Here is a 14,152-nt window from a genome sequence, read left to right as displayed (position 1 = left end):
CAAAGGGTTTCTGCCGTTGGGGGTTTGTGGGTGTCGCCGTTGGGGGTTGGGTGTGGCCGTGAGAGAGAGAGAGAGAGAGAGAGAGAGAGCGCGCGCGTGTGGGTAAAGAGATGAAAGGGTTACTTTTGTTCGACATCTTATCTTAATTAAAGTAATAGTAGTATAGTTTTTCAAATTTTTAACGCTTAGGGTGTGTTTTTGCGATGTGAGTAAGGGGCGATTCGGTTTCTTAAAAAAAGAACTTTTAGAAAATAAAGGTAATTTTAAGTTCAAAAATTATGTATTTACGTAAATAATTTTTCTACCAATATGGATCTTGTTTAATAGATCTCATTGAGATCTTTTATACGGTGCCAAAAAAATCATAAAATTATTTTTCATTTTCATTATATTTGAGTTTGAAATTTAAAAAAAAAAAACTTTTAAAAAAGGAACCCAATCTGGAACACCCCCTTAGGGGTTTTCATACATGTTCGCCTTGTGCAGTTGGTAACCTCCCCTCCCCTTCTTACAGGAGGCGGAGGTTTGAGCCCCCTTGGGGTGGTTAGAGTCCGAAGCTATAGAAAGTTGCTGGATTTCTTTTGTGTTAACTTAACTCTCATCGTTAATCTCTGCTAATTATACCGCGTGACAAAAAAAAAAAGAACAAGAGTTCTCATAGGTGAATCTAACCATTAAAAATTAAAATGCATTTGGGTTAAATGGGTTAGTTTTGCCGATGGTGAGAGCAAATAAAAGGTTAAGATCTAGGGGTTCTTCCAGGCCGGTCCTGTTTTGTCTCTACTTACCCGCATAGGCCCACCCCTTGTCCAAGTCTACCCACGTAAGCCCTGTTTTGGGTGAGGTACCCAAAATACCCCTCTCTCTCTCTCATCTGGCCCGTCCTTCCCTCCTCTTCACCATCACTCTTCTCCTAATCATCCACAATCTTCAAACCGTTCGGTCTACACACAAGCCTCCTCTCCCTCCTCTGGATCCCCTCCTATCCACTCTTTCCTCCGCCTCCGTCAGCCCCGCTGCCACCCCATCCCGCATCGCCTCCCCCACTCCGCCACCTTTCTCGACCACGCAAGCCCCGGGTGGAGGATCCACACCCTCGCTCACCCCCACCAGATCGTCCCCCGTCTTTTCCCCCACGGATCCTCCACACAATGCTCCTCTTCTTTTTCGAAAATCAAGGTGGCGCGTGAGACGACGGTGGTGGCGGCCTTGAGGAACGCTTCCTTGATCGAGTCGGGTGGGAGTGCGTAGTCTTCGATGCCGGTGTCTTCTGGATGTAGTGGCTGGATTTTGTCTAGCAAGCCTCCGCTGTAGTCGTTGCTTCCATTGTCGCAGACAATGACGGTGATGATGATCGTTTTAATGGCTACCTGGTACTTTGGCATTAGTAATTAGAATCAGAGATCGTTTGGCATTAGTTTTAATGCTTCAGGAGTTTTCTTTAGAGTAGTTTGGCATTAGTTCTGTTCTGTTTGGTTTTGTTTCTTTTGTTTTTTTAAAATCTTTTCAGAATAGCTCTGTGTGCATATATGTTGACATAGCATGGGTGTGAATTCTGGAAAAGACCGTGGAATTTTGGAGTATGAATTCTGCATATATGGATGTGAATTGTGAGTTCTGCATTTAGAGGTGTGAATTTTGTCTTTTTTTAAGGTGTGAATTGTGTCTTTTTCGAATATGTGAATTCTTTATTTAGGTGTGAATTGTGTCTTTTTTTCAAAGAAGTGAATTTTGGAAGTGTGAATAGCGTGAATGGGTGTGAATTTCTGAGAGTGTAAATTCTGCAAAGGGGCGTGAATTCTGCAAAATGATGTGAATTCGGGGGGTGTGAATTCTTGCGAAGGAGTGTGAATTAGTGTGAATTTCTCGGGGGTTGTGAATTCTCGTGTTGTGAATTCTTGCAAAGGTGTGAATTCTTGAGGGTGTGAATCTTTCTGAGAGGTGTGAATTCTCGAGGGTGTGAATTCTTGGGGATGTGAATTCTTCTGGGAGGTGTGAAATCTTGGAGGTGTGAATTCTCTGAGGTGTGAAATCCGTGGGTGGGGTGTGAATTTTGGAGGGTGTGAATTCGTGGAGGTGTGAATTCTGTGGGGTGTGAATTTTTGAGGGTGTGAATTCTTGAAGGTGTGAATTCTTGGAGTGTGAATTCTGTGGGTGAATTCTGGAGTGTTGAAATAGTGACAAGGGTAAAATAGTAAAAGCATCTTTAAAAAAGGGCTGGATGGGATAGCTTTACAAAAAGGGGTTTGCATGGAACTCTATGTAAAAAAGAGGACCGGCCAAGAATTTCCTGTAAGATTCTATAGGAGGCCAATTGGCCAATTAAGCATTCCTAAGTTTTTTTAATGTTTTTGATTGATAATTTAGGTGTCTGAGCCAGTTTGTGCACATATCGACTAATTTTGAGAGTCTGATTCCACCACTAATTGTGAGAAATCCAAATTGACTGACCGCAAAAGAGTTGGTACACTATTTTTTTTGTTTGATTAAATGCCAATAGCTATTTTTATTTTTGTTTCCAACATCTCTCTTTTTCTATCGTGCTTCTAACAAATCTATAGTTGTCATTCAAAAAAATCTGATTTGAATCAAATACAACGTACCACACCCTCGATTTCAACATAAATAAATGTATTTTCCATAATTGAAATACGACTAACCACCATACATAAGAAACTCAAAAAAATTCTCAAGTTATTCCATGATCGTCAAAGGGTTTCCAAAAGATTACATAACCGGCTCCAGGGCCTCAAATTATTACCATAGTAAAAGATAGCCAAGAGAAGTTATAAAGTTTACGTCATTCCAAGTCAAAGGATTTAAATGTGGTTACAAGTTTATTTATTTTTTGCAAATCACATCCATCATGATTCCATCTATTTCATCTGCCTTCTCTCTCTTTATAACTGTCTCTCTACAATTGGGTTCGTGACTGGGGTTGTTCTGGACCAAGATGAGCATTCATTCTCTGGTTGGCTGTATAACACAGACTGAGGACTAAAGATCGATTAATACATGATAAGGAATCCCATCACCATCTGTTTTTTTGATTGCCCTCTCTCCAAAAGTGAGTGGAATGCAGTGTGGTTGCAGGAGCTCAAATGTAAGGTGTCCTAGTAATTTGATGCGTCTGCTGGATTGGTTTATCCAGAATGTGAGGTTTATCCAGAATGTGAAAGAGGGATGGATTCAAAAGTCGAATTATGTAGAGTTGCTTGGCTGCAGCTTTCTATTTTAGTATTTTATTTGGATGGAGGGAAATCACAGGTTATCCCAGCAGAAAGCCCTAAACGATAACCAAATTGCAACTATCGATCATTTCACTAAGAGATTTATTGAGCTCTCTGAAAGGGTGAAACCATTGATGGTAAACGAAGTTTTGTGTGCCAGTTGGGGACTTACAGAAAGATACATTCTTCAACAACCACATTTGCCTTCTGTTAAAAGACAAGATTAGTTTTCTTTATTCTTTCACCTTTTAACAGAGGGGGTGGTAGCCTAATGGCTCATAGCGTACTCCCACAAGGTTTGGGTGGTCAGGAAGTCACTGTGGGTTTGAGTCGTGCAAACGACGTTCTCTCAAACTTGGTCCTCTTGCGAAGCCCGACTGTGGTCCACTAGCCCTAGATGTGTCGGTAGTTGCTATGGCTCTTTGGTCCCTTCTGGGGCCTACCGGAGAGTTGGAGTTTCTATAGTCACGCCCAGGAGATGGTTGCTATTCCCGGTCACCCCCTCATCCACCTCTTTTACTTAGTGAAAAAAAGAAACTATCCCCTATGTTCCTTGTTTTTTAGTTGTTTGTATTCTCTCGTTAGCGTGTAAGCAAGCTTTGCTCCTTGATTTTTCTTGTAAGGTTTGATATCCTTTTCTTTTTGAATTTTTAGCTCTCCTAAGGTGAAAAGTTTGTACAGCCTGGATTTGATTCTGGGGCTATTGGTAGTGTTTGGTTTGAGCTTGAATAAAAGAACGCACTTATGATCTATTGCAGTATCCATGGTGTGTTTGCTCTCGCAAACTATATGACAAAACTGACACGACCTTGCACCTCAGGCAAGTCTCAAATCAGAAGCATAATAAAAAGGGATCTTGCTATATAATTGGAGAATGAATCAGATTTGAAAGTGTCTCTAAACCTTTTTCCAAGTGAAAATTGGGACATGGTTAGGATTTTATTGTAGAATGTATCCTGATGCTATATATATCATCATAGTTACAACAGAAGGAAGTTAACAACAAATGACCACACTCCTAAAAGACATGATGATATGCTTTGCAGATTCCAAGTCAAGAGACAGCAGTTAAAAAAATAGGTGGAAAAGTTAACTTTCTCATCATATTCCATATCCTTTCTTGACATCTGAACGGGGCCTTAAGGCTTCTTTGCAATTTAGTTTGGACTTTATTCCTTGTCAAAAAAGGGATTAGAGCTACAAATTAATTACAACTAGTTTCACTATATGGTCGTAATGGCTAAAGACAACTCTACCATCCAAACAGAGCATCGAGCTTCCCACAAAAATCTGGTGTAAATATGCTAAAATAGTGGACTAAATAGACCAAATGTTCTGGTACAAGAATAGCTAGAGTGTCAAACTATTACCTATTTGTCAAAACTTCTACAGTAGCTACATCAACAACAATCAGATTACCACCTATCCTCTGGCTGTTATACAGAGGAGCATCCCTGAAGGCCATATTAGGCAATTCAAAAGCCTTGAGAAATCAAACAATTGGCTAAATAATTGAGTATCAACTGAATCTGTAGGCATAATGGTAAAAATGGGTATCCATTATTTTAACCGTCGCGATCTACTTATTCCCGCCTGCAAATCAAACTGCACAAAAAGGTAGTGTTGTTGATTCTCTAATCATAAAGTCCATCATCTTGCCAAATATCAACTAAAAAATCTACCATCTCCTGCAAATTCCGAAGATCAACTTCACATCAGTGTCTACAAATAGGATCTGCTTGTCAAAATATACGGGAAGCGAATACATGAAGGATGTAGTGTGTGGGTATGTGTATTGGAGATCCTTACAGATAAGGGAATGGCCTCAGGAAAAGGCTCATCATTGCATAGCAAATCTTCATACGTGGTCGACCAGCTGTAGAAGAAATTTTTGCAAATGTTCACGTATGAGTGAATGAGCCAAAACGAACATTTGGAAAGAAAAATGTGCATGACAGCGGCAGAAAATATAAAATTAATCACAAACTAAACGACAGACTAGTGTAGCTAGTTGAACACTTCCCAGAGCATGATTGGATGTGTAATTTTTCTTGTAAATGGTGATGAAGTAGATCGCAAATACAATTAACAGGTTGCACTAATGCCATAGAAGCAATGACAAAATCATGCACCTTACAATTAAATGCTTGGCCAAAATAATGTACCTGATTATTGGATCCTTTGGCATTCTTTTGAACTTTTGACTTTGATCTCCAATCCATTTTCTTCTGTTTAGCTGCCAAGCAATTTCAGCTACATAATACATTCAGCCATGTTACTCATCCTTAACACCAAAGATACCAGAGACAGGGAGTACTAAAACTACGTAAAAACAGCAGCATGTAAAAGAACACCATCCATACCACGTCTTTATGATGTCAAAGAAAGTACCACATGTCTCCAATGTTTTCATAAGGAACTTGTTGTCAAGAACTGGAGAAACCAATCCCCCAATGTATTCTGCGTTCTTATGAACTTAACTTAAATCTGAGAATTTTGTCCTTATTTGAATGTTTTTTTGCATTTGTGAGTTTTACGCCAAACTTTTGTCGGCTATTGATTCGTTTCGACGAGACGAATCGGAAAAGTAAAAAAAAATTAGTTTTACCCAAGTATTTTGAGAAATAATTTTGCGCTAAAAAGTGGTTATTTCTCAAAATACTTGGGTAAAAGTGAAGTTTTTTTACTTTTCCGATTCCTCTCGTCGAGACGAAACAATAATCTACAAAATTTGGTGCAAAACTAACAAATGCAAAAAAAATTCAAATAAAGACAAAATTTTTAGATTTAAGTTAAGTTCATAAGAACGCAAATGACAAAAATTTTAGGGAAATTTATAGAAATAGTCCTTCTAGTTTCACCCGAGTCTCATTTTCGTCTTTCAAGTATCAATTACAACTCTTTTAACCTTTAAGTTTGGTTTTCGTACTAAATTGGTCCAATTGATATCTTTTGTTAGCCAAACTGGATGGAAAAAATCAGATTGATGGCAGTTTGGACGTTGCAATTTGTACCAAGTTGGTCCAATTGATAACGTTTGCCCTCAATCTGATTTTTTTCATCCAGTTTGGCTGAATGATGTTATCAATTGGACCAACTTGGTACGAAAAACAAACTTGAAGGTCAAAAGAGTTGCAATTGATATTTGGAGGACGAAAATGAGACTCGGGTGAAATTAGGAGGACCATTTCTATAAATTTCCCAAAATTTTATTAAGGCCAAAAAAGCAAAACAAAAAAAAAAATACAATGCCGGGCCCCAATATGTGAGAGAGGACCGTAGTCGCAAATGTATCAAATGTAATATTTCCAGTCATCTTAATTTTATACGTAACATCTTTATTGATCAGATACTCCTTGACTCATGCTATTAGTCTATATCTTACTCACCGTGCAAAATGCCACAGACCTACAATCAAGAGAGTTGATGAAATTTCTTTAGTGAAATTTTCTTCTCATGGCTGTCTATTTTGGATGCACATCTGTCACTGACTTGTGTCATATACCTCTTGAATTTCCATTGAACGACATTACTGATAAATGCAACTGCACTTCTGTCACTGCTTTTATCTATATATATATATATAGAGAGGAATTTTCAAGTGAGGGATCCCTCATTTTGTTAAAATGAGGGACTTTCATTTCCCGATCAAATTTTGAAAATTCGAACCGTTCAATGTGTGCAGAACGTAATTTTAAGGGTCCCCGTGAAAAATCAGCAAAAAAAATGACCGCGAAGGGCGTCATCCGAGCAGCTTTTTTTGAACCGTTCAATGAAAACTGCTCGGATGAAGCCCTTCCCGATCATTTTTTTTGCTGATTTCTCACGGGGACCCTTAAAATCACGTTCTGATCACTTTGAGCGGCTTGGATCATCGAAATTCAATCGGGAAGGGAAGTCCCGCATTTTAATAAAATGAGGGATCCCGCATTTTATATATATATATACACAATTTGGGATTCAGTTGTGGAACGTTTTCAAAAGAGGTTAGCAGGATGGAAGCGTCAATATATTCCAAAAGGAGGTAGATTGACACTTATCAATAGTACACTATCCAGCCTGCCTACTTATTTTATGTCTTTGTTTGTTATTCCGGTTTCGGTTGTTAAACGTTTGGAGAAGATTCAAAGAGATTTTCTTTGGGGAGGAGTGGGGGAGGAGTTTAAGTATCATCTTGTTGATTGGGATACGGTGTGCACTCCTATTCGTGAAGGAGGATTGGGAGTGAGAAGGTTAAAATTGTTTAATGAAGCTCTGTTGGGAAAATGGCTTTGGAGGTTTGCTTGTGAAAGAGAGAGATGGTGGCGAAAAGTGGTTGTTGCGAAGTATGGATGTGAATGGGGAGGATGGTCTACCCGTTTCATGAACTTGCCTTACGGGGTGGGATTGTGGAGGGGTATCATGAAAGGTTGGGAAGCCTTTGTAATCTATACTCATTTGGCAGTTGGCGAAGGAAGGAGGGTGAAATTTTGGGACCATGTGTGGTGTGGGGAAGTGAGCTTGCAAGTGGCCTTTTCGTGTATTTATCGCTTGGCTTGCAAAAGGGATGCAACCGTCTCAGATTATGTTCTCCACAAAGATGGGGCTACAGTTTGGGATATCCGTTTGCATAGAAATGTTAAAGAAGGGGAGGAGGAAGCCTTGATGGCATTATTTTCTAGATTGTACGGTTTGCAAGGCATAGGAGAAGGAGAGGATGAGATGCGTTGGAAACTAACCAAATCGGGTCTTTTTGAGGTGAAATCGTATTATCATGCATTACGGGGGAGTGGTAACTCAACCCTTCTGTGGCAAGCGATTTGGAAATCAAAAGCGCCATTGAAAGTGGCTTTTTTTGTTTGGTGTGCGGCTCAAGGCAAAATTCTTACAATCGATAATCTGATTCGTAGACGGAGAATAATTGTTAACTGGTGCTGTATGTGTAAAGGTGATGCAGAATCGGTGAATCACCTCCTCATCCATTGTTCGGTGGCATGGGAACTTTGGTCCACGGTGTTATCTTGGTTTGGGTTACAATGGGTTATGTCGAGAAATGTTTTGGAGCTTTTAATAGCTTGGAGGGGTGCTAGAGTGGGCAAGCAGAGAAAGCGCGTATGGGCTATGATCTCTCTTTGTTTGATGTGGACTATTTGGCGTGAGAGGAATTCGAGATGTTTCGAAGGGGTCGAGAAGCGTTTATTTAAAATTAAAAGTTTTGTGGTTAGTAGTTTGTATAATTGGGACAAGAGAGATTGTAATCCCTCCCTTGATCATTTTCTAGAGTGGTTTGAGTTGTTTTTTTCGACTGGTGGTGTATAGGGCCTTTTTGTCTTGATGGCCTTTTTTTGTATTCGGGTGGCATTCCCTTAATGCTTTCTTTAATATTAATATTTACTTATCAAAAAATAAATAAATCTCTGAAGTTTCCATATAAAGAAACCTTGCTAAATGCAACTGATCATCACCAAACACTATCTTTGGTGCTCTCATATCAGTTCTTCATGAAACCCAAAATCTGAAAGAAATTTGATGGTTCCATCACATACTTATCCAAGGTCAGTCTAACAAGAACAGATTTCGAAATATACTAGAAGAGAAAACTATAGCTTTGAGAACATCAAGCCATCCTCTATGGCATCCACTACTCAACTAAAATAAGCCTTTTCCCGACTAGGGGGAAAATAAAAATATTGGACCACTCCACTCCATCATACTTTCAGTAACATCACAAGAAAACTTGTGCTTCTTTATTGTCCCAAACCAAATAGATTTTAGCTTCACTTGTTCCTTAGCATTACACTCAAAAAAAAAAAATTTAATTCATCTGAAGCACATTGCATTCATGAAAAAGTCATCTAGCACTTACAACAATTTCCATCCGAATACATCAATAAAAAACTACAACCAAGCCCATAACCAACGAATACACATGAATCACAAAGAGACAAGCTAATGTCTAGATCCTAAGCACGAGCCTAATGCTCTCTTCACACCGTCAACATGGATCAGTACAAGTGGAGTTCGAAACCTAGACGCTAAGCCGCCTCGGGATGGTGGAGGTCCATATCAAAGTTTAACAACAGAGCGCCGATGGAAATCAATCCGAGAAACCAACCCCAGGCGAAACAGAAAACGGAAGACTGCTATCATACTGTCAAAATGCCGGCGAGCTTTGTCCGTGGGAACGAAAGCCAGTGCTTTAACTCAATTTGACTCTGTCACTCTTTGTAAGGGTGCTTACAAGACTTAATTGTAAATCCCCGAACCATCTTAATAGATTTTTGCTCGTCTATCTCCCAATTCATGCATTCCTAACCCTTTCTCTCTGAGTCCTACCACTCAACCATCACATACTATGAAAATTTATCTTTCTAAATTTTGTTCTCGATTGCTTTCAGAGGTGGACTGCCCCTTCTAAACGCCTTAGGTTGTAGTCCCCTCAATTTTTTTGTTGAACAGAATCATTGGTAAATGATGTGACTTTCACCAAACGGATCAATTGGGTTGTCGGTAAAATACAGTTGCATCTCGGAGAGAAAATGACTAGGAGAGAGAATCAGGCGTTGGGATTGCCTAGATAAGAGTTGAACTCAAACAACCTTAGCCAACTCTTTTGTTCTCCTTTAATTTATGTGTGAGAATATGTACGAAGGAAAACAAAGTACCCACAATTGTAAGCCCAGGAGATCCAAAACTTCCATTTGCTCAAACCAGAAGCATTGCTCTAAGCCCCACAATTGCAGCATAACTTCATAAGATCTATGTTTCATTTTAGTTGGGATTTAATGAGCTATCTATCAAAACAAAGAAAAACTTTCATCCCAGCAGAAGGCTTACCATGATTGACGAATACAGAGGAGGTTGCAATGTCAGCTGTACTCTTGTTTACATCATTGTGATCCGATGTTTTCTTACAGGAGAGGGAATTTCCAGTACTGCCTTCCATTGCTACAGAAATGAAAGAACATTCCCTTTTGCTATGACATAATACTTGTTGACAAATGTTTCTCAGCTGTCTCAAAGTTGTGTTAGAAGGAATGACAACTTGTAATGCAGCAGCTGCTCTGCATAAAAAGAGTTCCAGCAATAAAAAAGGAAAAATAACAGGAAAGAAAACTAGACAATAATATGAGCTCTTTCAATATTTCAAAGGGCATTAAAAGAATGATGCTTTTCTATCAAGCATACTTGGTAAATACACAACCCAGTCGCGTTGGTACTGTTATTATTAATTCATTTCACACATTATCGATGAACCATTAACACAACTACAGTGGGATTATTAACCTCAATTGTCCAATCATGTTTGGGATGCTTATAAGTTAAAGAGTTCATACATCTCAAAGTAGAACGGTAGTCCTTTACCATCTGGTTCAATTCCATTATTTACACAATGATAACACGTAGATTCATTCATTTAATCTTGAAGCGCTCATACGTGATTTCCGTGCTTCTAGGAAGCTAATATTCTTGCCATTGCATTGCCCCTTATAATAAGAACAACTCAGATTCATGGCAAATACATATTCTCCGATGTCCCTTAGTTATCAACCAATTGGGATTCATGGAGTGAGTTTTGTGGGTTGATATAGGGTGGGTAAAGAAACCTGCTTATAATGCCCAAACACTTAATCCTGATACAAACCTTTCAATTTTGCTGTCAGTCTATGAAACACAATGTAAGTTCTTTAAAGTGTCCAAAACATCTCTTTTCCTATGTGGTCTTTAAATGCTAGAAAGAACATCAGAAGTGAAAGTTTGAGTAACTTAAATTTCGATCAATGTTGGTTCAGTTGACAAGCGAAGTACTTATTTAGTTTAACTTAAACTCAAAACTAACAGTTTTCCACAAAGGGATGAGAGAGAGCCAAGTTATTTACATTATCTTATGTCAACACAAAATTGAACGAAACCATTCCTTTCGTAAAGGCACCTCCAGCCTCTAAAAATCTTGACACATAACCTAAATTTGTAAAACAAAAATCCCCAGATTGATCTTGTTACACGGTCTTCTGTAGAACTCAACCCAAAAAGCTAGCTATTGAGATGAGGGTGCCCTCACGCTTATATTCTTCAAATTACTTTGGAACCCAAGTGATGTGGGACTTCCCTTCACACCCTCCCTGCCGCGTGCAGGCTAGGGACACGCACCCTCCCCATCTTTGGCATACCCGGCTCTTATTCCATGTTACATGGTCTTGGATAGAACTCAACTCCAAAAGCTAGCTATTGAAGTGAGGGTGCCCTCACGCTTATAGTTTTCATATTACTTTGGAACCCAAGCGATGTGGGACTTCGCTTCACACATCTCCACTCCCTCAATCAAACCCACATCAAATAATTACAATAATTTTTTAGTCAAATCAACGGGGACTACCTTCTTTACTCAAGTTTTCCAAGACTACTTTGTGACTTCTGAACTTACTAGTTATCACTGTGCCATTAATGAAGCTTACTCAATTTATGCATTTGCCCATAAAAGTGTGTCTTGTCAAATAAAGCTTTCATGCAGTTTCTTGTTCAAACTGACTGAAAGAAAATTTTCCATAAAACTTTCAGTAAAGGGACGGAAATGGCCTAACGTCCTCCACAACCATCTGATTCACAACCTAAAAAGACAGAAATGACGAAGACATTAGTAGTACGAATATTGCGATTTCAAATTTTTCTTGATGAAATTTTCCATTTGGGGCCAAGCGAGATTAAGCGGGCGTATAAATCTACTAGTAATATTCTTTTAGGGGAAATTGTGGTAAATAGGTTGACACGGATTTGTTAGGACATTCTCTTATTTTTGGAGATGTAGAGTCTAGTGTCATTCATAAAGAAGCCAGAGCACGATACTGGTACCAACGGGTCACTCTTTTTCTCTCTAATTTTCATATTTATGTCATTATGAAAATATACCTTGTTTGGGCTAATGAATTAGGTGTTCAACTATCAATTACTTGAATTGATGGTTGTTGAAATAATATAAGGGTAAGTGTTCAACTAAAGCCTAAAATAAAATTACTAATAATAAAGTTATAAAAAATAAAATTGCAGGGTGTTTACTTGACCACTCAACTCTAGGGGTGGAGCCGCCTCTAGTGACCAATCCTTGGGTAAAAACAAGTCCTAAACTTCATAAAACTCAATCACATTCTTCCAAGATTCCATATAAATCCAAACATCTATAGCACAACACTAATTTGTCTGTTCAGATGCACTGAGTTCGACAATTCTAAACCCCAACTCACAATACATAGTCAAACATTGACTTAATTCGAAATTCACATATTGATTTAACTAGAATCTTTTGCAACATTACAAGAAATAAAAAACCCAAAAGATAATCACATGAACGATACGAAGCATTTCTAGATTTTCCAACAAAATCCTCTTACACAGAAGATTCCAGCTAAAACCGTGTAACTACTTTTTCAGTGCAGGCAATACATTGGACTCTATTGAGACTCAGAAGACTTCAGAGAAGCAACAGACAGATAGAGAACATACCTTGTGGAGGCTTTGGTGAGATCCAAAAAGAAGAGAGGGGGGCAGGAAATTTTGTTGTTTTTATGGAGTATTTGTTGTTGAATGAAGTTTAGAATGTCGTTTTCTGTGTGTTTCTTGGTTGTTGGCATCCTGTTTTTAGTTTTTCTTCTCTCTCTCTCCCTCTCTCTCTCTAAATCTTCTCCCGAGCTGACGTGGATGGGGTAGGCATTTTTGAGCGGATAAAGTTTTATATTTTGGTGTGATTGCTAGAATACCCCGGCCAACTCGAACAGAGTGGGAACTGGGAATATAATTTGCAAGGGTTTGTTCATCATTTAAAGGTCCATCATTCTGGTAAATGTGTACACGGCTGCAAATGAGCCGAGCTGTTCACGAGCAGTTCGGCTCGAAAACGTCTCGTTCAAAGTTGACTCGGTGGCCATATGAACGAGCTCAATCCTTGTTTCACAACTCGTTTCAGAAACGAGCCGAGCCCAAGTTACCATCAACTCAGCTCGGATGAGCTCACTAGCTAGACTATGTGTATGTACTTCTTAGGGTAAATTACAGTTAACCCCCTCAAACTATATCTCGGGGACACTTTACCCCCTCAAACTTTTATTTTTGGCACTTAACCACCTCTAACTAATGAAAATGCAGAATTGACTAACTTCCGTTAGGAGTGGATGTAAGTTACCGTTTTGCCCTCTATTGAAAAAGAAGTAAAAAAAAAAGAAGGGTTCCTGGCCAAAGAACAAAGCATCACAGTCTCTCTCTTTCCCCACCAAGATCCCAAATTTCCACAAACCAAAACCCCCTTAACTCAACCCAAATTCATCAACAACAAACTGAATCTCAATCTCAACCTCAATCTCCTCAAACCCTAAACCTAGATTCTCCAAACCCACAATACGCAAATCAACCACGGTTGAAACAAAAAAAAAAAACCCACGGCTGAACAAGCCCAAAACCAACAGCAAAAAGCAATTTGTTTGCCAAAACCCATTTTGAATGTCAAACCCATTTTTATAACGGAGTTTTCTCCGGCAAGCAACCCGCCGCCCTCACCGCCAGCAACACTACTCACCACCAGATTCTTCAAACGACACCGTACAGCAGCAGTTCTCCTTTCAAGCCTCGTTTCCTCTGGCATCACGCAATCGCCAATCGCTCCTCCAGTCACTAGACTCGATCTGCCACCGTCAACACCGTCGCTGGCACCATGCTATTCTCAGTCGCCACCTCTATGCTCGCCGAAGAGGTCCACGTAAAGGAATCGTCGTCTAAGAATTTTGTCCTCTATTGGTGGGACTCCAGGACCTCTGCAATCAGAGCACACCACCTCCGTCGCTCGCTTGCAGTCCGAGCAACACAGATGGCCATTGGTGTGTTAGGGTTTGGCAATTGGTTGGGCAAGATAAGTTGGGGATATAGGTGAATAGGTGATGGGAGGGGGTTTGTGAAGG

At 39.4% G+C, this 14,152-nt stretch overlaps 1 protein-coding gene across 4 annotated transcripts; it reads right to left on the bottom strand.

The window, feature by feature from the left end:
- Positions 1-4,507: 4,507 nt before the first annotated feature.
- On the bottom strand, positions 4,508-12,898 carry LOC131318671 (uncharacterized). 4 transcript variants are annotated; one of them, XM_058348587.1, is made up of 5 exons: positions 12,708-12,898; positions 10,047-10,273; positions 5,396-5,483; positions 5,040-5,106; positions 4,508-4,918 (listed from the first exon to the last, which is right to left on the bottom strand). In XM_058348587.1, the coding sequence occupies exons 1-5, from the start codon at positions 12,833-12,835 to the stop codon at positions 4,865-4,867; spliced, it is 564 nt and encodes a 187-aa protein (XP_058204570.1). In that variant the 5' UTR covers positions 12,836-12,898; the 3' UTR covers positions 4,508-4,864. The 4 variants fall into 4 exon arrangements, with proteins under 4 accessions (XP_058204570.1, XP_058204571.1, XP_058204569.1 ...); XM_058348588.1 differs by lacking the exon at positions 5,040-5,106 and having other exon boundaries at positions 5,396-5,466; positions 12,708-12,874; XM_058348586.1 differs by having other exon boundaries at positions 4,508-5,106; positions 12,708-12,867.
- Between the last annotated feature and the right edge of the window lie 1,254 nt (positions 12,899-14,152).

Source organism: Rhododendron vialii, chromosome 3a (assembly GCF_030253575.1).
Source record: "Rhododendron vialii isolate Sample 1 chromosome 3a, ASM3025357v1".
NCBI lineage: Eukaryota > Viridiplantae > Streptophyta > Magnoliopsida > Ericales > Ericaceae > Rhododendron > Rhododendron vialii.
Note: the sequence above shows the minus strand (reverse complement) of the source record. Positions and strands in the feature narration are given on the sequence as shown.

Excerpts from the sequence above, each read along its gene's own strand:
- LOC131318671 (XM_058348586.1), bottom strand. The coding sequence starts at position 12,835 with ATGCCAACAACCAAGAAACACACAGAAAACGACATTCTAAACTTCATT. Across the intron at positions 10,274-12,707 it reads CTCACCAAAGCCTCCACAAG|AGCAGCTGCTGCATTACAAG; the intron begins GTATGTTCTCTA and ends CTTTTTATGCAG. Across the intron at positions 5,107-5,395 it reads CCAAAGGATCCAATAATCAG|CTGGTCGACCACGTATGAAG; the intron begins GTACATTATTTT and ends TTTCTTCTACAG.